At 41.1% G+C, this 24,699-nt stretch overlaps 1 protein-coding gene across 2 annotated transcripts; it reads left to right on the top strand.

Annotated features, from left to right (window-relative positions):
* Window positions 1-577: 577 nt before the first annotated feature.
* Window positions 578-24,291, top strand: ALG14 (ALG14 UDP-N-acetylglucosaminyltransferase subunit). 2 transcript variants are annotated; one of them, XM_076337786.1, is made up of 4 exons: window positions 578-756; window positions 3,251-3,402; window positions 8,277-8,399; window positions 23,911-24,291. In XM_076337786.1, the coding sequence occupies exons 1-4, from the start codon at window positions 627-629 to the stop codon at window positions 24,139-24,141; spliced, it is 636 nt and encodes a 211-aa protein (XP_076193901.1). In that variant the 5' UTR covers window positions 578-626; the 3' UTR covers window positions 24,142-24,291. The 2 variants fall into 2 exon arrangements, with proteins under 2 accessions (XP_076193901.1, XP_076193902.1); XM_076337787.1 differs by having other exon boundaries at window positions 8,277-8,403.
* Window positions 24,292-24,699: the final 408 nt, after the last annotated feature.

Raw genomic sequence — 24,699 nt, 5'->3', positions numbered from 1 at the left:
TGACGGCAAGCCCTGCAGAAAAGGCAGGCTAGGGGCACGGAGGACTGGCTCAGCACGCAGCGCTGTGAAAGCTTCGGTCCTTGTTCACCCTCCGGTCAAGCTCCGAGGCGGGAGTATTTCGGAGCCGCGGGGACTGGGCCGAGGAGTAGCTGGGGCGCTGGAGGCCGGTTTCTGCCGTTCCCACGGAGGCGCGGCAGCCCTCCTCAAAGGCGTCCGGGAGCGCACACCCAGCCTTTTTACACGTAGGAAGCGTCCCACACTTTATTACCGCCAACAGGCATCGCACACCCGAGGGCAACCGCGCGGCCCCGCTCAGGCGGCGGCCTGCGCCCACCCGCGCCGAGAACAGGCGACAGCGTTCCCCCCCCGCCTCCCCGCCCCAGCCCAGCCCCGGACCCAGCGCCGCTGCCCCGGCATGGCCCAGCCGCCGCCGGCCCCTCAGCGCCCGCCGCTCGCACCGCTGGCCCGGCCCGAGCCGCTACACCGCGGGCCCCTCGCCGGGCGCCACCACAGCTCTTGGGCACCGGCTAGAGACGCGGGGAGGTTTGAGCCACGCCGGCTGCCGTACGCCGGGAGGTGCTACCGCCCGCTTCTAGGCAAGGCGGCGGGACAGCTCCGGCCGCGCCATGGAGCTCCCGCTGCCTGCCGCCCTCCTCCTCCTCCTCCCCTTACTGCTCGTCCCCTTGGCGCTCCTGGCGAGGAGGCGCCGCGGGCGGCGGACACCTCCCCTCAGGCTCCTGGTGGTGGCGGGCTCCGGTGAGTAGGGGTTGCCGCCAGCGGGAGCGGGTCGCGCCGCAGAGCGCCCGCGGCGGGCACCGGGAACTACAGCTCCCGGCATGCAGCGCGGAGCGGGGGGGCCGACGCGGCGTTCGCCGGTGTGTCCTGGTGCACGCCGGGAGTTGTAGTCGCGGTAGCGGGCGCGAGGGTAGCGCGCTGAGGGGAGGCCCGGCCGCCCGCCCGCCGGCGGCCGTGTGTCAGGAGCCGCTGCCGGGGTGCCCGCCACGGCTGTTCCCGGACCCCACCCGGTCCGCGTCGGGCGCCCTCGAGGCCGCCGCCTGTCTTCGGGTTTTTTACTTCTTGATTTGGGTAATTGTTAAGCTTCGTCTTTATTTGGGGCATTTTCGCCCGTATCGATGTCTGGCAGTTCGGTTTCTGAACCTTTCCTTCAGACGGCACGTGCGTTTCATCGAAGCCGTTAACGAATATATCGACTAAAACTGATGCAGGACAGACCTGTGCGGCTGCTTGGTCTTCTCACAGAAAATTATTGATGGCGATTCAGGACAAAGCTTTCCAAAGATCGGTACGCCCCTTACGTACATGCATTTTGTACTAATTTTACCCAAACCACGTTTCTGTGGTTTACTTACGAGAGCCTCACGTGGGTCTGTCAGAGGCAGTACTGTTGTCCAAGCATGTCACCCCACACCAAGGGGACGCACACACATCTGCTACTCCTTGTGACCTCCCCAAAGTTGCAGGGCAATTAGTGTGCCAAAAAAAATTAGTCTGCCTTGAAAATTTGCAGTTGACAAATCCAGGCCAGCTTTGATTTCATCACCTCAGTATCCCTGTGGGTTTTGCGCACCGACTAATTGAGTAATAATCCCATGATCTTTCTGCAATCTGAGTTTGACTGGCAGTTTTATAATTTTTCAAGTCATTTTTGCTTCCACCAGGGCTGGAAATGTGCTTGTTTTCCTTCGGTCCTTCGGAATCTAGTTTGTATATATTAAAAAAATACATTCACTATACATAAGCTTACCAGGTGACATAATTCGTAAGTCAGTTAAGGTTCATATAATGTTAAAGCCTATTCTTCGAGACTTTTTTGAAGTAGGAATCTCCTGCTCTTCTGTGAATACTCAGATGATTGCATTAGAATTTGTGAAAGCTTCAACAAACCATCGCTCACGAGAAAACCCCTCCAAACGCGTTTGAAAAATACTGCATGAAATTCTATGGAGAGGCGGCAAACTCTCGTGTCTAATGCAGCAGCATAGCTCTCGCTGCTTGTCAGCTGTTTGCCAGCTAAGAGTGCTTGACTTTTACAGCAAAGATCTCTTAGGAGGCTGATGACACTGGGCAGCGGGAGGTAGTAGGAATACATTTAGTTTACTATTTTGGTCTGCAGCTTCCTGCAGAGTGAAGAGTAACACATCCAGTAAATGCTTATGCACGTACTTACGGGTGCAGTTTGATGTTAAGCCGATCCAGCCCAACCGATAAAAAGTGAGCCAGCTCCACTTTACCTACGCACACAGTCTTCCCTCTCCCACTGTTACAGGTATTCCTGTAACTCTGGTTCAGGAAACTCAACTGACAAAAAAAAAAAAAATTAACCCTGCTGTCAAAAAACACAATAAGTACACCCTCCCCTTCTCTCCAGTTTAGTGCCAATTTAGCTACCTGAACAAAGCGACCTTGCAGTTAGAAGGTCGTCAACACCCGTTCAAGGGCAGCGGTTAAAGCGCTTGGCTGGAGCCGGACTGTTTCTTCTGTAAGCGCTCAGCTTTTACGCTGGCGTAGCTGCAGAGTGAAATTGCTGCCTGCTTGATTTCGGTATTACGAGCTGGGGGAGTGCAGCCCCTGCTGCTCTTGCGGGTCGTAGGACTGAACACTGGGTAGGGTCCCTGGGAGGTACGCTTCCATGGCGCGGCTCTGAGCCAGATGCCGTCCAGCTTCGTTCTGACCGTTGCACCACGGTATGGCTTTTGAGTAGGGACTACAGTATAACTGTTTGCCCGCTTGTTTTTGCATCGTGTACGGGACACTAAACACAAATGTCGTACTTCTGTGTGATCCTGGTTCAACCCCATTTAACTGAAAAACTTCCATCAATACAGCTTCGCTGGGAGCTGAATTGTCTTCATGTTACTGGTGGTTGAGTGTTATGGTTTTGTATGGTAACAAAATACTGGTGGTTATGTGTTATGGTTGAGTCACCATCCCTGGAAGTATTTAAAAGACGTGTAGATGAGGCGCTGAGGGACATGGTTTAGTGGGCCTGGTGGTGTTGGGTCGACGGTTGGACTCGATGATCTTAGAGGTCTCTTCCAACCTTAATGATTCTATGATTCTACTTAAACAGCCTCGACCATCCTTTAATTGAATCCTCTACTCTCAGAAGAGTGTCACCGATAATATTAGTACTAATAAGTTTTAAAAGGAAAAGTGACTGATTCAGCTCAAGAAATTGAAAGTTACAAAATTTTTCATATATTAACTGCAGTTTATTTTGTTTTCACAGGTGGGCACACCACAGAAATCCTGAGGTTACTTAGCTGTTTGTCAGAGTCATACTCTCCTAGACATTATATTTTTGCAGACTCAGATAAGATGAGTGAAGCTAAAATACGTTCTTTTGAACAAAAAAGGTCTGAAACATTCTCCAATTCACAGGTAACTTGTTAAATATGCTCTTGCAAGATAAAATGATCTTAACATGACATTTATTTCAAGGCAATTTGGAAGTGATTCTTTAGAGGGATATTTTTAAGATCAGCAGGTGCTTTTGATTTTCTAGGTATTGACAATCACTTGCATTAAAGTTCAGCTAAAGGTGCCATTCTGTACATGCTGGTTTTTACATTTCTAAAAGTGAACTAAATAAACACTATTAATTAATGCTGGACTAGAGAGACACTGAAAATACAAAGTAAATATACCTAAAAATAGCAAATGCCATCCTTGCTACCAGTTTTTGCTACCACCTTCCTTACTTTCGCTTAAAATGGTCTTTACCTCCTGTTAACATATTAATACATTTAAAGCAATAAGGGAACATAATTGTAGTGAAAGTGACCGTACAAAGGCGTCTATCTCTTGCTCAAGAAAAGCATGCTGAAAATAAATCTCTCTTAATTTTGTAAACCAGCTAGCCATCGAAGTGTTATTTGTAGCTATAAAAATACTGGGGCAGAAATATGGTGGGTTTTTTTCTTTTATTTTTTAGTTCGGCATTTCCCTCAGTGACATAATGTATTTTTTTGAAAGAAGTTATATCTAAAAATGTTTTACCTAAGAAAACCTTAATTGATATTGTATTATTTTTGTGTGTTTCTAGACAGTGTTTTGGTGGGATTTTAAAATTAAGCGTTGGTGGGATTTTAAAATTTAAACACGTTTTAAAAGTATGCAATACCTCTTAATGTCAGATAGTTTTCTGGTTGATGACCTGAGCAAATGCTGAACTCTTAAAAATCATGAAAATATTCTGTTTATCTTTTTATCAAATGTTTGCTTGCTTTGAGCTAGTTTGCTGTATGATTAACAGACAGCAGTATGACTTTCTGGTGACTTAAAGTATGATCTGATGTCTGGTGAAATTAGTAGAAAGATTATATTTTTATTTAGAAATTGGAGTAAGTACAATGAGAATGAATGTTCTGACTACAAAAAATCTTAGTCCTTTTGAGGGAGTAGTACAACACACAGTAAATTAATTATTTACGTGTTATTGATTTCATATGGTGCACTCCTGATATTTCTGTTGTCTTCAGCAGTGCTACTGGGACAAAAGATTGTAGAACTCGGTACCAATGATTTTCAGAATAAACCCTTTTAATGTAAAGCAACTGCTGCTAAGGTGAGCGACAGGCTCACTTAGGAATGGCATTTTTAAGATTGTTTAGCCCACTTTCACCTTGGCAGACGAAGGTTCCTTGCCTACCACAAGCTGCTGAATCAAGTGGGGATGACTTAGTTTAAAATTGAGCGTGGCAGTCTCTTCTCTCATTGTGCACCAAGGATGGAAGTTTAGTAAGGTGACCGGAGGTATTGCCTGTTCAGAGAAATCGTTTGGTAATTAGTCATTCGCGCAGTCATACTCACTTATCTGAAAAAATGTCCAACCCTAAATTATTAAATTTCTTAAAAATACATATTTTGAGTATTAAAGGATTATGCAGTTTTCCACTAGTTCACTTAGTTTTGCTTAGCAGCTTCCCTTTCATACCCCCTCCAACTGCTAACAGATCATGTAGTTATATTTTCCTTCAACATTGAAAGCCAGAGGAGCGTTTTTGGCTGCATCCGAGTTTGCTGTCTGGATAACAGATGCTCATTTTCCTTTGGCCATTCTTTTTCCACTGAGCAAAAATATTTAGAGTGAAAATGGAAGATAAATTTTGGAAAGTAAAGGTCACGGGCCTATAACATTTGCTAGCTTTCAGAGTGTGCTTTCAAGTAGTACGTGTTTTGGCACTGGGGATGCTGGAGATCATCAAGCATTTAAAAATCATGTGTTAGTAGGTTCTTGCAGCTCTGAATAAATTAAAGGGAAGAGTCTGAATGCTTCAACCCATGGTCATTCCCTTCCTCATCTTGTCAAGGAAGTAAATTTTTCCAGAACTAAGGACTGGACAGAAGACAGATTAAAATAATGACCTAAGAGAAAATCAGTGTACACATTTAACAAATTCCAGTGTAAAAAAACCACAAATATAACCAATTTCTCTTTTTGATCTGTGGTCTAGCCCAGTTCTAAAAGCTATAGTATTTGGGGAGAAGGAAAGGAAGCCAGAACGAGCATCTTGCTTACAAGAAGCAAAATGCTGCACCTCTACCCACTAAGTCTCCTGAAAAAAAAAAAAAAAAAATCCGAAATGCCTCCTATGAAAAGTCTCTGGTCCTGCTATCACCTGCCTCTTTGTTCTCTGCTGGTCCCAGCCTGTAACCACAACTATTCTACATGGATGCCCCCAGAGCTGTTACTCATGGAACCTTCTGCGCTCAGCACAGAGAACCTGCTTCAGCTCCTGCTGACCTACTGAAGCGGGAGAAAGACAGCTTAGATTTGTTGACTGAAGAACATGAATTCTTCACTGGATCTTATACCCTCATTTGTCACGTCCGAGATGCGCAACCAGATTAATTAACCTTTAGATAATACTCATCTGACCTCACGTTCTTTTCCATTTTATGTTTCATGAGAGATATCATGCTAAGAAATCTTGTTCCTCAGCAGGAAAAAGAACTACGTAAACCCAGTTTCTTTGCAAGCATTGCAGTATATTCAGTTGAGCATACTATAATAATACACAAGAGTGGCAATTTTCCACCTACTTTTCCTTGCATGCTTGCAAAACAACAATATTAACTAGGTAAAGGACTACATCACTGGTTTTGAAATCACAATACCCAGTCAACCATTATAGAATTGCCAGTTTGGAACATTTATCTTCAAATAACAAAAAGGTTTCTGACTCCACTAAAGACGTAAGGGAAAATAAATGCAACAATATGACACCGTAGAAGATAGGGGAGCAACTTGTCTGTTTCTGGTGTCAGACATACTGTGCAGTTTTCCAGCAAAAGATGCAGGAGGTACCTTTGTCTGGAATACGAACAGTACTCCATCAGATGAGAGGCTGGGATTGCAGAAGCATCTGGCAGCGGCTTTTAAACAAACAAACAAAAAAAATCCGGTTTTCTTTCTCAGCTTAATATTTAAGTGTTGACTGATATGTGGGCTGAAGTCCTAACATATGACATAGACATTGATGTGCAAAGTTTCAAGCCTGTTTTTTGAAGAGCACAGATAAAATCAGTTTGATCTTTACTTGAATTCTACAAGTAAATTTCTACTTTGATACCGTTTGGGGTCCCTGCCAAGTTTTGCTGAAATCAGGTTTTTATGATGAAGAAAATCACATACTTTTTTTTGCCAGATATTGTTTAACAGCATTCTTACAGTGAAGGGAGAATCCCGAATAGTTCCACTGAAACCTGATCTGCCTAAAACAACCTTATCGTACACGTATTTCTTGCAGGACTGAATACTGTGCAAGGGTCTAAACTCCACTTAATGGCATTTCTTTTTATCACCTGATCTCTTCCAAAGCTTTAAGAAATAGAGAGGTAGCGATAACCAGAATCCTGTTGAATGGGGAGCAGGGGGCATGTTTATTTTTCCATATTCTGTTGTCAGACTAATGCAATCGGAGTTTCAACACCTGCAAATAAAACATAAAACAACCAGTTCGTAACGTCTGTTAATGCCTGCCAGCATCACCGCAAGTGAAGAACCTTATCACAATGAAACAGGATAATTTCAGTCAAGAAAATTAACTTAATATTCTGCATTTATAAGTGGGGTGGGTTTTTTATTCTTTCCACCTTATATATTAAAAAAGCCCCAGTTATTGCTATTCAAGACTGGTTTGTAGTTACTGTACAGCTATTGGCAACATAATCTTTCCTGGTCACAGATCACCAGGGCTAAGCTATGCCAATTAGCAATGGTATATCTGAAGTAACTGGGCAATTTTCAGTATTTGTAACGATATTTAGAGTCTCTCACTCCCAGTATGAGTTCTGCCGGTGTGGTAGTGGTCTGGTGTCCCATATGAAGCGAGATAGTGACCATTGTCCAGATCTAAACAACGTCAACGCCAATGAACAGCGCACTGCGGCCATTACGTTTGTCTTTCATTTAAACGGTCAAAAATTTCATTGGCATCAGGACTGCCTTCTGACGTAGCCGTAGTTCTTAGGAGTAGTTCCTCTGCGTCAAGGTAAAAGCCATCTGCAATGAGTGCAGGAAGCCTAACTACTGTTAACTGCTTGCAGTGTTCCGAGACAAACAGAAAACATCCGTGTTTTATTAATTTGATACCTTTTACACACAGTGAATAACCCCTACTTTTTCCTAGGGAAAGAACAAAGAAAATTATTTCTTAAGCTTATTTTTTATTTAATGATAAGATGTTCTTTTCTGTTTCTTTATACAAATATTTTGCATTTTGAATATGCATCTTGCATATCTTTTGAATACTCATTGAGTACTCATTTAAAGGATAGTGATATTTGCTGTTACATTTTTAATAGCATGCACTGGACATTAACTGAGAAAAGTTGTCACATTTTCTGCAGTGTAAATCCACGAAGAATTTAAACAGGCAAGAGACAGAAGAGTCATCGTGTTTGCATTCTATCTCATCAGACCTAGACTTGTGTCTCGGTGACCACGAGGTGGGGCACTACGTTAACATACTGTGGTTGAGGCTGCTATTAAGTTAGGAATGTTTTAAACTAAAATTAGAAGAGATTAAAAAATAGATATATAGTTCTAGTATTTCGTTTTTACTTTACTGCCAGGAGCGCTAAGCACGACACTGAATAAAGCGTTTAAGAAAAGGTTTCATACCCAAACGTTTCCAAACGAGATTAAAAAAAAAAAAAAAAAGTTGGCACTGACAGATCTAATAACGCTATAGAAGGAGCAACAACATTCTTAGAAAAATAACAATTCAGCTTATCGTGCTCTCTTCCAGTTCACCCTTGATCGCATTCCCAGAAGCCGTGAGGTTAGACAATCTTGGACCTCCTCTGTGGTAACAACCCTGTACTCCATACTTTACTCCCTTCCTTTGACCTACAAACTGAAACCAGATTTGGTAGGTAAAGTAAATTTTAATTTATTGAGAACTTGCTAATCTGCATCATAAAAGCATTTGGAATATCAAGACATTGCAGACTGTATCTCATACATATGCTTAGATTTACGGTTCACAGGAAAAGTACTTTTGAATGTAAAATTAAAGCTGAAAGAGTTGTAGCAGCAAAACACCAAGAAAGAGAGAACGGGTTGCACTGCTGGTGAACTAGAGTAGCAAATACCAGTTTTCCCTCTCAAAGCTTGCAGGGAAGATCATAGAGTGTGTCACTCCCTTGTTAACGCTGGTAGAGCTAGCACAAACAAGGTTGCAGGTTCTTGATAATATCTCTTCAGGATTGCAAAGCACGAACTGTGCCTGAAAGCCTGGTTATCCTCTTGGCTGGTCTTGTTCCCGAAATGGTTTGACCAGTCTGGAACAGGCAGGTTCAGACCAGCAGAAATATATACAGATTCAGTTCTTGTGCTTACATGGGCTTTTCAGTTACATGCATATTTATTTAGTCTTTGGCTGACTGACGTTAATTATCTCATCTAATGACAAAAAACATCACTGCTGAAGTGGCAACTCCTGGGCACTTTAGTAACTTCTTCAAGCTGTTCACAAAACTGCACTCTCATGCTGATTACAACATTTACTTAAAAATATTCCACACACTTAATCAAGTTAGAAGCATTCAGGGTTGTCAGATTATAGAACTAAAATAGAGATATCCGATCAATAAAGTTTTGTGTTAATGCAAGACTCAAAGGTAGTGCACGGGACTCCCAGGTTTAAGTCCTCCAATTCTTTAAGAGAAATTTTGGTTAAAGCTGGCGTTTTGCTAGAGTTGTTGTCATCTTAAGGAGTCAGTTATCCAAACCTGAGTTTTTTAAAAAAGCATTATTTTAGCAGAATTTCAAATGAATATTTTATGGGTTTTAAAATATTTTAATGAAACCTGTAAAAACTTGTGCAGTTACAAGATATTTTTCATCATTTAATAGCAGCATATGTATACCCACAGTGGATGTTTGTAAGTAGACTTTTTTTAACTCTCACTGTGAACTGTATGGCTAATTCTAAAGAGGCTCTTATATATTTGTGATATTTTGAACATTTAGAGAAGCTGCTGTGAATAATTTGATCTCATTGGCTTCAATAGTACAGTCAGTTCCTACCAGGTCAAAAGCTACTTGCTTGCTAGAGTTTTCAGAGCAGTTTAGTGTGCAGAACAACAGAAGTAGCTTTTTGCAGTTCTTATTTTTCAAGCCTATTCTGGAAACGAGATGGGAGGGAGGAGGAGATGGCATACTATTCTTTTTACAGTGATTTTAATTTGGGGGGTGTGGGGAAATAGTAGAGGGATGTTTACATGAAGCTGACATCTTAGAGCAAACGTGAGTAACAAATATTTAGGAATCATTTTGCTACACCACTGGTTTTGGTTACTGTATATACTTTACTTACTATTGCAAAAGAAATTGACTGGAAAATCTCACTGTAGCTTAATATATTACCAACAGTGTCAACAGGACACATCATAGGAGAAGAGCAGGAAGTTACTAATCTAATTCCATGGTCTCGTTGTTTACAAGAGGAATTTAAAGTGACAGTGGGATTTACACGTAGAATTATTAGAAAGGGTGTTGGAGTTGATAAACTGTGATAAGCTGTCAAAAGCCTAATGTTTTTGAAAAACACTTGTCCTTGTGAAATTAAGGATACATTTTAGCAAGGCCTTTAAGCCCTTTGTAGTGTTTAAGGGAACCACTGACTCAAAATGCTATCCAAAGAGTCCTTATCCTTGACTAGAGAAGGGCTGGAAGGGAGGGAGTTCCCAAATATTTTTTTGCCAGGTACCATCATCAACCACAACAGCAGCTGGTACTGTCACTGGCAGAAGTATCTCTGGTGTTATGTCAAATCTTATACCACTTGGAAGTTGCTTGCATACTACTACTTGTATGCGTATCTTAGTTTAAGAATTCTGTAAAATACAGTAAGTCGGAGAGCTGTGAAGATTTTAAAACACTTATCAAAGGAGAGTGATTCAGGGATTAAAATGCCAGTGAAAAGATTCTGTGTGGTATGTGAAGCAACTGGTAATATTTAATTGCCTTTAGAAAAAAACGTTCGTGGTGAATTCCAACTCTCCCTACTCTTGACAAAATATAATGCTTAGTAGTTTAAAGAACCAGAAAGGGTGGGACAAATGCTGGCGTTTACAGGACTCATCTATAACTTTTGGCATGGAAATCAACACCCGGGTTTAGAAACAAGCACAGTATTACATCATGCTGAGAGCTTCATATTTTTAAACAGTAGAGCTTACGGGTACTGTACATTTTCAGCCTAGGCAACTGTTTTTGTTCAACTGGGGGAGGGAAAGACAACTTTGAATTGCTTCTAAGTCATTTGTATGTGTGAGTGATCCCCAAATCCTTACACTCGCTTTTAGGCTTGTAAGAAATGTGTGCATGTTTGAAGGAATGACTGAAGTCTTCTCCAGACACCCAAAAGCTAGACAAAAGCAGAAATGTTGCAGTTTTCAAGGAATGCAGGACAAGAGAAGTACTGCAAAGGGAGCCTGAGACCATTAGGTGCACAAAGGCAAGATTTGGAGCAGATAGGCTTAGGTTGGCATAACTAGCATATCTGTGGAGCCAAAATAGCTGTAAAGGGGAAACAGCAAACCTAGCTGCACAGGAGTTACTTTATATGTGCTTATTTACACGAGCACTGTGTCCCCTTTGTATCTCACACTGATCTTTTCTGGCAAAGCTTCTTAGTTTACTTTGCATGAGAAAGCAGCTCCATCTAACCCTTCTTCAAGATAGTGAGTTCAGAAAGAACTGAATAACTTCTCGGAGACCTTTGCTGTCTTGCAGGACTTGACCCACACTTGAAACAGGCCCCCAGAGTGTTTAAGAAATGTAAAAGTTAGCTTACTTGTTCAGTTTGAGATCATCCCTAGGAGGCCCATTTCTGAGTTATGAACATCTGCACTCTGCAAAGTTAAGTCTCTTTAGAGATATTAAACCAAGTAACAAAATTAAGATGTCAGAAGCGATGATTGGCTTGTGTTCCTGTAGCCAAGAATTCTAGAAATATAGGCGTCAGAGTGTTCTGCAGGCACATCTATGCTGGGCAGTTTTTACAACATGTCAACCTTAGATAGGCTTCCTATGCAGAGGCCTAAAATTCCAGGAAAGCAAGGCGTGTACCAGCACACTCTGACTACACCTGCCTTCCCCCAGAAAAGCTTTTAAAACCATTCATCAGTTGCAGCCAGATTTAACATGCAGTCATAGCCTCAAAGACTGGAAATTCCTACCATGAAAACAGGCAGCTGGTCAGAGAAGAGAGACTTTTATTGCCTTCATTGAGAGAAAGGCTGAGAAGAAACGTAAAACCAGAATAAGATGTTAGAAGATCTACCATCTAGGGAAAGATGCAAATCCTTCTTAGACAGTTACAGAAAATTAGACAAGCTGCACAGAGATTTTTGCCAAAGATAGACAAAATTACTGAAACTTGCGTAGATTATTTGATGTCCAAGAAGGAACAAACTAATGTTACAGCCTTCCTATGATATGCTTGAAGTCAGTCAGTCAGTCAGTAGGTACAGGTTCAGAGGAAACCAGTCTTCAGTTATCTTGCTGCTTACAGAACTATTTTCCTTGTTGTCTCCAGGCCGATTTGCCAACCCTGAAACCAGGTCTTCAGGTGATCTAGCCCTTTGGCTAGGTCATGATTATTCCAGTCATCCTGGCATACCTGAAATTCAAACTGAAAACAAAGGATATGCATGTACCACACAGCAGAGAGCTCTACAGAGATTGCATCCAGTCCTTGTTTTCAGCCATAGATGGGCTATGTCATTGGGTCAGCGATTCGCTCTCCTTTAATGTAATTAAATTTCACCTAGAATTGTGCAGAAATGCTGTGTAAAGCTCCATTCGTTAGTGGATTGTGCATCCTGGACCCTTAGGACCAGAGTTGTTTTGCTTTTCTGGGGACACTTCTCAGCATTTCCTACTGCCTCGGTGCTCCACAAAGCCAGAGATAAAGAGGTATTTTCAGATCACTGCTATTTGGAAAAGCCTGGGTTAAATCAGGCAAAGAAGGCAGTCCTTCCACATTAGGGCCTCCTTCCCGTGGGAAGTCTGTAGTAAGAAGTTTACATTTGCACAGCAAGTACAACAAGCTCTGCCGTCTCCCTCCCCACCAGCTGTCAGCTGAATGGGTCCCTCCGTTTTAAACTTCTTTCTAGAAGCCCAAAACCTGCACAGCTGATTATGCTTCTAGCAGTCTGCCGATTCTGTTATGACTGCACATCCCATCACACATGCCTGGTCCCCCGACTGGTTAAATTCACTACAACAAGCTTCTAGAGTTGTTACAGAAGTGTTCACACAGTAAGCTATATGAAGGGAGATCGTTATTTCGTTTAGCTAAGATTCTCTATTCTTTGTGCCCTGCCCAAAATGTCTTCAGTTCATAGCACTTTAACAAATCGCTATGATGAATAATAAGTTATTTTCCCTTATATCACGGTTCTTATTAGAACTTTGTGGAAAGCTACAAAATCTGGATGGTGGCATTTTTTCTGTATTCACTTCATAACAAGTGAACTTTGTATAATGCAGTATTAAGGCTATCTTGTGCATTCTTCTGTACACTGAATCTTTCCCCGCTATTTATAATTCTTTTGGACCAGATTGTTTTTACAGTATGTCTGATCTACTATTGCTCTTCTGGGATCAAAACAGTCAAAATAGGCAAGAGTTAGAACATCGGATTAAGAGCGTCAGTGATACAAATTGTATAGTCTAAAAAGAAAACAAGTTAAGCCATCCAAATTTGTGTTTAACTTCTCACTGTTGATGGAAATATGAGTCTCATTCACCCCTCCTCTACCTTGTGTGCTGTGTACAGCTACCCTGCAGCCACAGTGTAGAATTACCCTCTGCTGAGCAAAGATAAATGTCTAAAGCTATTCAAATCAGCTAGTTTAAAGCTAGCTCTGCTCTTTCTGTGACTGCCAGTTAGACGTGCCTATAGACACTACATTTCAGAGGGAGGATAGAAGTAGCAGTAGAGATGAACCAAGATCTTAGTTTAGATTTAAGCAGAGTTTAAACTAAAGACGGATCAGTCTTAACTCATCAGCTATCAGGTTCATTATGAACTTAATGAACACCCTGGTCACACTTCCACGTTTGTTATAAAGCATGGTTTCAAGTAAACAGTCTCGCTAAATCTGACCACTGACCCAGGCCACTGGTATGCAGATACGGGTTGCTAACACCTCTAGGATTTGCATTGTAAAGACATTTCAGGCAGGTATTTGATGCGGATTCTTGCTATACCAACTGCAGTGATTAGGCAGCAGTCTCAAAGATGTTTATATACATATAAAATATCAGGTTTAGCTAACCTAAAATACCGCTTTCAAGTTCTAGTTAAATGAATGCTTGACCAACGAAAGACACATTGAGATTTGCAATTAAAGGCTCATTTTAGGCCACTGTTAGTAATATGTATGATTATATTTAACAGTCTTTGGATTTAATTTCTCCTTTCCTTTTGAGTAGAGGCAGGCTACTATAATAAGCAGTACTTTTTGATATCAGGAGATGAGATAAGCCCTTATTTTTAAATAGGCTCTAAACGGTTAGATGGTATTTCTCATGGTGCTCTGACCAAGAGACTTTAGTCAGGTTCAGGCTCAACCAAGATGCCACTTAGAACAACAGCAGCTTGCTGAAAGACAGCTAGTACCTAGTGTTTGTAGCTTCAGATGTAGTTCGTTAACTACCATTTCATTTACTTGGCAAAAGCCTTTTACTGAATTGTTTTACGACCAACTTACTCATCCACATGAAGTCAAATTTCCTTTACTTCCTACTAATTTATCAGCAGCAATAAACCACAGACCCACTCCATGGTAATGTAGGTAGGGAGTTAGTTTATTCTCCAGCCTGCATCTGTCTTGGTAATCTTGTTCTTTTTTAACCAACCTTCTATCCATCTCCCACAGTTTCTCACAAGACTCACTGGTGCCACTATTTCTTGACACAAACTTCTGGCAGAGATCACAATGCTTGGTTGGTCCCACTGACAGTCTGGGTGTTAATTTAATGTTTTCATAACCAACACTAACATTCCAACAGACTTGAGTATTAGTACCACTTTCACACCTGCCATTTATTATTATTTTCAATTGATTGGTTCTATGTTTCTCATCTTACACTTGTCAGCTAGGCTGGGGAGTATGCTGAGCTCACATGTCCCATTCTGCTTCCACATACCTGCAGAAGCATCATATGTATGGATGCATCCCAATGACAGACCTGCCACCTTTCACCTGAAATACAGGGGCAGTTAAGTAGGGTGCCTAAGGTTAGCTTCATCAAAAAAAGAAAAGTCAAGCTTGTATGTTTCTTCATGCGTCCAAATTTAGATTCTCACACTTCCCTCACTAAGCTGTTGCCTAACTTCTGGGGCTCTTAATAGTTATCTTTCTTTTCATCAGTAAATCCCCCAGGCATACCCAGAAACAGACGTGAGCTGTTTAAGTCTTTACAGTGTCCAATAGCCATATGCGTAGCCAAACTCCTGAGCTCTGCTGAGATCCAGAAACTAGGAGCTTCCCTCACTACTTTGCATGTGGATGCTGATCCAAATCACATCAGCTGGGCCCCTTCCCTTTTGTCTCTTGCCCCTGAGGACACTGGCCCGGTAACTCTGGGTCAGGCCACTAAGTGCCTAGAAGGCAGAAGTGACAATGCCTAGTGCTGTTAAAATTAAATCCTGTTGTTAAATCTAGTTCCTAGTGTTTTTGTGGAACCTCTCCTTTTCTCCCATAGAAAAATGCACTAGGTAGGATTTTTGCCTCCCTCTCCCCAGGCTTTTATAAAGTGAGAGCTGGGGAAACGAGGGAGTTAGTGATACTTCCCAATATATTTCATTCTGTGATGAAAATAATACTCAGAAAAAGAGTAGTGCACATTAGAAACCCAACTGCACAGTGTGCTAATTTAAGCCCTTGCTCTTCCACTTCCCTCTTCCCCATTCTGGCATTCACTGGTCTTCTTTATCCTAGTTAGGTAACCTGCCTGTAGGACCACACATGTCTCTGCTTGTTTTGAAGAGCACCTCACCTACTGTGTGTGTTGTATGGTAACAACAACAGGAACCATACCAACAAGATGCGCAGAAGCGGACTAGAAAGGTTTTCACGGCAATGCTACAAGCCGTAGGTGCTGACCAGCCTGGGCACAAGCTGTTGCTGTAGAACACTATAACTATCTTTTTGCACCCCTGATGATTCAAGTGATTTAGAGAACAGAAGATGAAAGTGTACCCAGGTATAATTCAATTCTACCTTAATTACCTGATTTACATCAGACTACACATCTAGATTTTTTTGTCCTAGCCCGCATTCCGCAGGTATGTTCAAACAGCAGGTAGGGTGTGCAATTTTAGCTGGTTTTGTTTTCAGGTTGTGGAGGCAGTGAACTGGATAAAATCTTCACTGTTCAAAAAGAATAAGCCAGTACGTAGTTTAATGACCCTTACATTGTTCAAACAGAACCTGAAATTCTTCTTTCTCCCCACCAATAGCAATAATGAGGAGTTGTTGGAAAAGGTTTCCGCTCTTTTTAAACCTTAAAAAAATATTAAAAATTCTAAGCTAGTTTTCCTCGAGGTTCAAAACTTGAATTTTCAGACATGCTAAAGAGCTAGACTAGCAGAAGCTTTAACAAGGACACTCCCTCCCACATGCTTAAGTATTTGAGCTAAGGAGAAATGCCTTTCTCTCTTAAATTCTCAGATTTCTCTTGTTTTTCTGATTACCAAATAGATTTATATTCCCTAGAAGAGATCTTATTTCTATCATAACTGCATTACCTCCATGTAGACGAACAATGTATCTCTTGAAAGCTTTTAGAGTTACTCATTTATGAAAAAAGTAACAATTTTTCTCGGTTTGCCATCCAGGGTTAAGTTGCCATCAAAGTTACTAGCAGAAATTCATTCTCAATGGATATAGCCTGGATATATTAAAAAAATAATTCTATTCAAAAGAAAATAGCACGTACATTTTATCTTATTCTCAGAGTATGCTACTGAATCAAAATGCATGCTAATAAAACCAATCCTCTCCATACCTGGAGATCTTCACTGAGAAGGATATACAGGAATCTTGATGCATCCTCTGTGAGGACTAAATTATTGTTTTCCTGGTGTTACAGTAGAAAATACTGGTGTGAGAGAAAGTAAGTACTGTGCCCCAAATCCTGTGGTGAGTCCACAGCGGGACTGTGAGTACAACCCTGGTTTCTTGACTCTCCAGGCTCGCATCTTGGTCATGAGCTTGTAAGGTAAATATATTTACAGTTAAAATTTGAGATATTTGTTCACTGATGCTTTTCGTAGAATCATAGAAACACAGAACAGTTGGGGTTGGAAGGGACCACTAAAGGTCATCTAGTCCAACCCAGAGCATCTCCAATATTAAGAGAGCAGGTCCCACAACTGCAGGGCTGTAATGCTTGCACTTGTGTTTCCCACAGACTTGGGGGCTGTTCAGGATGCACTGAGCAGCCAGCTGAACCGAGTCCTTGGGAATCACAGGGCAGGAAATGGGAACAGCCGAGACCGAGAAGCCAGATTACAGCTGCCTTTGTAGGTAGCACTCAGTTCTTCTGGAGGTGAAGGGAAAAAATGTTCAGCTGGATACTTCACCTTACAGGGCACTAGTGTGAAGTTTTCGAAACAGTAAGATAATACTAAAAACAAGCAAGGGCTGATGAGTTCATGAGATGTAATTTACATAGCAGAATACAGATGAATTCATTGCAGATTCTCTCTTCTTGTGCCACAAACAACCTCCCCCCAGCAAAACAAAACACACACAAAAACATTCGTTATTACATTGAAATCATAAAAGGCAATGAACTCCTGAAATGTCAAAAGCCGTAGCTACTACCTGATGAATGCAGGAGTCCAAAACTAGCCCTGACATAAAAATGAGTATGTTGTTATGGTTTTTCTTCTAGTTTTCCTTTCAGTGTCCACAGACCTCTACTCAGCTTTCACTAAATGTGACTGTTCAGGTTCCCTGCCACTGGAATCATTCTCTGCTCCATTTCCCTTGTTTCTGAAAGATCCTTCAGGTTATTCTACAGTTAGGTTTGTAGTTCTGTGAAGGAGACTTTCTTTATGTCGAGACAGTGTCTTCTGCACCCTGTTAGTTTTCTGTATTTGTATATCATTGAATTGTGTTTATTGTTACTTCTGCTACCTTTGTGAAAGGTTTATTATTTTTGTCTGCCATTGTTTCTGGAATTTCTTAAAGCTCATTTTTGTAAGGTTTCCATGTATTGTAACTTGCTATGGCACTTTTTTTTTCGTTATGTAAGTCCAGCTACCAACAACACAACATCTGGGCATCTGTCATCAGCTAAGAACATGCAATGAAAATAAAAATATATAATGCACAGATTAGAATCCCTTTAGCTGCTTTCTCTAATTGGTGCATTTCCTTGCTGACCTTTGAAAACTCATTCCAAAGCTGGAATTCGCTTTGCCTAGCAAGGTGGAAACTTGTCAAACTTGGTCCAAACCGAGGAACTTTCTGCTAAAAATACCTTTGGCTGAGGAGTTTTGTCAGATCTGTAGATGGTCTAAGTTGTTCATCAGAGCTGAGTGAGATCGGTTTATGCTCCTCCTTTTTCTTGATAGAGAAATGAAGGGATTTGTTTTGGGGTTTTTTGTTTTTTAAACAAAGCTTTATTTGCAAACAGGCAAGCTTTTTTTCTTAAGTCTCTTCTACGAGAGTATGGCAGTATGGTCATGTTTTAAAACTCCTTTTTCTTCTGTGCTAACTTCTTTTCCTCTCTTCCATGCTTTCTTTTTTTTTTTTATCCCCTTTCCCTTTCCTTTTCCCTTGCCTTCCTTAAAATATCAGGAACAGCTATTCAAATTTCCTTGGCTTTTCTGACAAACCTCAGAGATATCTTCTGGGCTTTCATATCTTAACAGGCTGAACAGTTAGTTTTTGTTCCCAAATGTTAAATAGCCATTGAAATGAAGTATTTATCAACAAAAGCTGAGTTTTAGCAGCCCAGCAAAAACACAAACAAAATACAGTTATTAATAAATTACTGCCTTTAGGCCCACACTTGTTCCTGAGAAGCAGGAAAGACCTGGTTGTTTCCTGCATTGTTAAAAAGTAGGTCTGTTTACTTGCATAGATATACAGAGATCACGCAATTAATCCAGTTTTGTATCATTCCACTTGCCTTTGCCTCTTTTAGTAGTTCTCTATCACCACCATCTATTCCCTTCTCCGTTTGTTTAGCACTGTGGGGAAGGGAGCATTACCAGGACTAAGGAGGCCTGAGCGATGGCCTAAACATACTCCAGGAGGTAGCTCCGTAGCTGGCGAGCAGCAGAGTCTTCAGTTCACATCTGCACATCACCCTGCAGCAGCAATCAGCATTCCCACACCACGAGCCTGCCCAACCCCAGAAAGCTGGGCAGTTTTTCTGCTCTTGTCCAGGTGGCAAAGGCCAATCTCTGTGGAAGTCATTAAGGAGAACAGCAGGTGTTGACAGTTTCTTACACAAAGCAAATCTCACATTAGTTTTCCACTTTCTACTAAGTTTTTGTTGCCCTCCCTTTGATTGTTGTGATTTGGGAACATAAGCAGTACTCAAATACTTGTTCATTAAAGATACACAGTAAATGTATGTTTACATATTTATGAGAAAAACTGCAAGTTTTCTGCTTCATTCATTTTTGTTCTAACTAGCGGCCTGACATTTAATCCCAGTGAAGCTGTGAGCTACGCTTTCAGTGTTTTAGCTGGTAAATGTCACTCTGCTACAGTGCTGCATTCACCAACTCTAAAGCAGCTTTTATCAGCAGTGGTGCCATGTGCCAGTGTTCCCAGAGTGCCAGACTGCTGGCTTAGCTTGTTTTCTTTCAACTGCTATAGAAAATATCTGAAACAGAAAGGCAAGAACTGTTCCATTTTTATATGAAAGTGATTAATATGAAATTAGCTTTATAGAGAGAGTTGCTATGTATAAATGTTGTATTCTGATCCTTTACTTTTGAACCTCCATTAATATACAGATTGATTAGTTTATTGTACTGTTTAAAAGTCTGGTTACATTGAATTGGTAGAGGATTTTAGTATGTAGGATTTAGTTTATAGGCCTAGCTGTGAAGCCAGGCAGCCAGAGAGCCATTAACAGTTAGCTGGTCATTTCTTTGCATTAGAGGCAAAGGTAAATGATATAAAGAGACCTGCAGCACTGGCTTCTGGAACGATCCCTTACAGCTTGTTGGCAGCAAAGTCGGATAGCCCAGTGACCAAGAAAGTCCTTGGGCAGTTGCAGCTCAAGAGGTCACAAAGGTGACACAAAAATTGTCTTTTGCCCCTTCTTTCCCCCTTTCTGCTGCCTCACCAAGGAAGGCTGAACCAAATAAACTAGAGATCTTCAGAGGCATATCTCGTGCAACACAAATATTCTACAGGCAGCCTTGTAGCTAAAGTAAATAGATATTGGGGAACACTTACCCTGAATAGCTGGTTGACCTTGTAGAGGCCCTGGTCCCTTCTTGCCCAACAGATGCCTGCTTCTTCTCCACAGCATGCTAATGACTGCCCCTGGATTCCCTGAGAGATACTTGTATTCTGCTGGAGGGGAAGAACAAAAGCTTTGGTCTTTTCAAGGTGGAAGACATCGGTCATTCTCCAAAATTTACTTTTGAACAGTGTTTTGAAATTCACTGGTAGGACAGCTTATCTTCTCTTACATGTTTAAGGAAGGCTGCAGATGATTCAGTTCCTTTTCACCATCAACAAGTTCGTATGCTGGCAGGAGCTGAACAGCAGCATTTCTAGCTTATAGATTCCACACGGTTCCTCTTCTTTATAATGTGCACACTTGTTTTCTCAGAAGTTTCCCCTGTATCCCTTGATGAGTGTATGATGTTGGATTCCAGGCAGTGGGGATGCTGGTCTCCCTTCCTGCTGAGGGTGTGAGAGGGAGTAAGTAGGACTGGTCAGACCAGATTTTTGGAGGAGAATTGCCATTCCAACACGTGAGCAACTGCACCAGTTCTAGGTATGACATGTCTCTAGACACACACTGAAGGTTAACTGAAGGTTAATTTTTAACGATCAGAAAGATTGATTAATAGTTCTGACTTACAGATCACGACCTCAAATTCAGATAGGGATCTATTTGTCTGTTGGCTTCAGCAGGTTTATACTAGAGTCTCTTTCAGGGGACAATTGCTAAACCCAAGCATTTTAGAATAGGAACACCTTAGTTCCTATTCTGACATCAATAGTCAGAGTATTTTATGGGCATTTTGCATACAGAGATCCTATAGAGCCGCATCTGCTTTGTCTTGTTTGAACTGGTATGGGTGGAAGGGGAAAGAGCCGAGGACATGAGTTATGATCAGGTCATGTTTTTTCAGAGATGCCTAGTCCGTAATTTCCCTGATCCTTTTTCCCGCATGCAAGTACTTTTCCATGAATCAAAGGGCATCTGAGAAGCAGCTTACAAATTATAAACAGTCGGTAGAAGGTATAAATTGAGGAAATCATATCAAAACCTGGATATAGTAAAGGTATTTTATTATGATTTTAGTTCTGATGATTGCTTTTCTGTTTTGCACCTCAGCAAAGTAATAACAGCAACTCAGTGTGGCCTTTAGCTACATATAGATTCACAAATAGACCCATTTACTATGATTTCATTATGTGATCTTTTGTGAGTACACTTAGTTTGGTATTCATTCTAGCATTTACCTTTGTATGTGCGACTAGACACAAGAATACCAAATACCACAACGACTGGAGCTGCTAGCCAAGTTTAATAAAGGGGGGAAGTAGGATGAAGCCTATGGCACAGTGGCTTGATAAAGACCATGATTGTAATAATTCAGCTTTTTATAAAACCTGTTCTACAAATCTCAACTTCTGGGCTGAGGAGAATGTTAGGATGTCTACCTGACCTAAATCATACCTGCGACTGGTATTTTTTGTGTCGGACTGTGGAAAGTAAGGGACCGATGTGAAACTCCCTCCTTGCTTTAGACAACTGGGCTGAGCTTTCGTAACAGACGGAGGCTAAAAGAGTGCAGAGCCGGTACGAGTCCGGAAGGCAGGCAGGTGGGAGGGCGCCTGGGAATAGGGATGCAGAGGGAGACGAATACCAGAGATCACAAAGAAAACCAGGGAAGAAGGATGGGTGGGAGACGTCTCAGAGGGCTGGGTAGAGTACAGAGAAACATCGAAATGGAAGACACTGAGGAAAGGACAGGGGAGAGGACTGTAATGCAACAGAAAAAGGGCTTGGGGAGCAACGAAGATGAGACAGTACTTGTATTCCAGGTAGCTCTACTAAAGGAAAGCCAAAGTGGAGTTTCTGTTGAGCAGTGGTGCACATTTTTATCTGTTCGCTTACAGCTGAATTTTGAATCTGAAATTAGTAGTCAGACTGAATATTCAACTCACAAAAAAAAGTAGTGAATCACTTCTTTGGACTGTTTTGGTGCTTCTTAGGCACTTGTCTGAAACAGACCAGATTCTGCAGCAGGGACCCTGGTGGGTTTTGCCTGCAAACACAGGAGAACAGTCCAAGTTGTTTCCTATGCCTGTTTACACTACAGTAACAAATGTTATTATGAACAGAGATACCTAAAAATGCCTTAATTTTGATATTAGTAGCCATGTACCAAGTAGCACAGTCAACACCAGTGCAAATTAATCAAACTTGTCAAGAAAGAGGGCAAAATGCCTGGTTTAGTTCACAGGTATGGGAAAGTTTCTTTGAAGTGCTAAAAGGCAGCATGTGTGGTTGGTTTATGTCCTTGCTTGCCAAGCCAAATGTGTAAAAAACAGATCATCATTCTCAGCAGACTGTAGAGTAGGTTTTAAAGTCCCAACACGGATTCACCTGAAATCAGGTTCAGCAGGAGGTTTGAAACCATAGTATCTTACCCTGATTTCCAAAATCTAGTATGCAAATTCAATGCGTTCAGCCTCTTTGCTTCTTAGCTCTATAACTGCAAATATAAAAGAATTACACTGTTGCAGTTTTCTTGTACAAGTATTTGTGGCTGTTGATACCCTAAAATTTCAAGATTAAAACAGTATACAGCATGTTGCTTGTAAGGGTCTTCCAGAAAATGTCAGCAAGTCTTGCATGAATAAATAGTTCAGTTAAGATCAACCATAAAATTGGAGTAATTTTGCATACCGTATTACATTCTGTTGATTCTGATGAGAAAACACTGCATTACAGTCGTTGCATCCCCAAGCTAGATTTCTGGGGCCATCTTAAAGGCAAAGGAAAGTATAGGTGAGAGAGTTTGGAACTCAGTAGTACCAAAGCTGCTGCTGCTTTTAACTGAGGCAAGGTGCTGTTAGCCAGTTCATCAGTGGGATCTTGTCACGAAGCAGGGAAGGAAACATTCTGAAATGTTTGCTACAGCCCTGAAACAGAAACTCTTGATATTTTTCCCCCCCCCCAACAATATAGTATCTTTCACAAGCTGGTGAACTTGGAACAAAAAAATGTGAGTTTATAGCAGATAGGGCCATGATTTTATGAAAGAACTCTTTATTTCCACGTAAACCCCAGCTGTGCAGAAAAGTGCTGATTACATGGTAGTAGTTAAATTTAGTAAGAAATGCCTTGCCTGAAATCAATTTTGATACCCAAGTAGAGTGCGTAATATACCCTGGTTTAAACCTTTTACTTTTAAGCAATCTGTTTTTCAGTTTAGCAATGTCTAAAATTGAAAGACCACTTTCTTTTACTGTTAACATTTATAAGTGAATTTGAGATCCTCTGCTACAAGGACATGACATGTATTTACCAAAACGTCTTCCTTCTGTATGGTTGTTTCTATGTACTAGTGTTTATTAAAAGAAAAAAAAAATCCAGTCGTGCATATCAGCTAGTAGATTCTGATGAAGGTCCTAATTCATCAGCACATTTTTGCTGAACTCTTAAGTGTTTTGCTGACTTAAGCCAAAGTTCAGGAGGTTTATAACTGGATCCCAGGTTTAGTAATCCTAATTAAACTTCTTTGGCTTTATTATGCCTTAATCTGTGCACAAATCTCATGATTGATACAACACAAAGCTGTGACTGAGATTGGAAGCTCTTTTAGTTATATACCCATGAGTCAAGGAATTCTGCTTCCTTCACAGAAATTAACTATGCCGTCTCAGAGCTCTTGTCCTCCTCCTTGACGTGTAAAGAAAGATGATCTTTTTTGGCAGCTACTTTGAAATAATGTCTTTTGTTTGCCCCATCCCCCCCCCTTTTATTTTTTCATATTCACTTGCCTCTTCTGTTTTTTAAAATACCTTTGGAAATAATTTTTTTTAAACTGTAATGTTATACGAATATACAGACTTTTAATTCTTTACCATATGAAAAAACTCATGTTTTACTTTTGTAAAATGTTTCATCTCTTTTAGATACTGTGCAATGGACCAGGAACATGTGTCCCTGTCTGTATATCTGCTCTTCTTCTTGGGCTTCTAGGAATAAAGAGAGCAATCATTGTGTATGTAGAGAGCATCTGCCGCGTGGAAACTTTATCCTTGTCTGGAAAGATTCTTTACCACTTTTCAGATTACTTCATTGTTCAGTGGCCTGATCTAAAGAAAAAATATCCCAAGTCAGTATATCTTGGTCGAATAGTGTAACAACAGAAGACAGGCTTTACCTAAAATAAACTCTGCAAGCTCCTCACTGAAGAAATGCATTCATGTAGCAATTTATTTTCAAGGATTCCTGTTAAGAATTTAGGCTGGTACTGGAAAAGGAGACACCAATAAAGATGTCTCTACATTTAAGTACATTTTTATGTAGTTGTATTTATTGCCATCATGTAGGTCTGTTCACCAATACCCCATAATGGCCTTAAGTCTATGCTGTCTCTGTTTTCATCTAGTTTTCCTGCTGTGTGAATGGCAATTTTTGTCTACAAATAAATATGGGAATGTGTATGAATTGTAACATTTCCTGTAAGGAAACTTTGTGTAGTTTTCTAAATTGTAAGAAACAAAGTCTTGTTCTAGCACAACAGACTTTATTTCCTGTATGCTAGCAGTGAAGTCCCTTGTGATTCCTTAGAGTATGAAGGAAACAGTTATATTAAGTTGGCTTCATGACAGTTTGTACGCTACGGTCTTCCAAAACCCCCAAAGCATTACACCAGTATCATTTTTCCTCTGGGCTTGTCAAAGCTGTCCTTATAATCG

Source organism: Aptenodytes patagonicus, chromosome 5 (genome assembly GCF_965638725.1).
Source record: "Aptenodytes patagonicus chromosome 5, bAptPat1.pri.cur, whole genome shotgun sequence".
Classification (NCBI taxonomy): domain Eukaryota; kingdom Metazoa; phylum Chordata; class Aves; order Sphenisciformes; family Spheniscidae; genus Aptenodytes; species Aptenodytes patagonicus.
The sequence above is the reverse complement of the archived record's forward strand: the minus strand, read 5'-3'. Positions and strand labels throughout refer to the sequence as shown.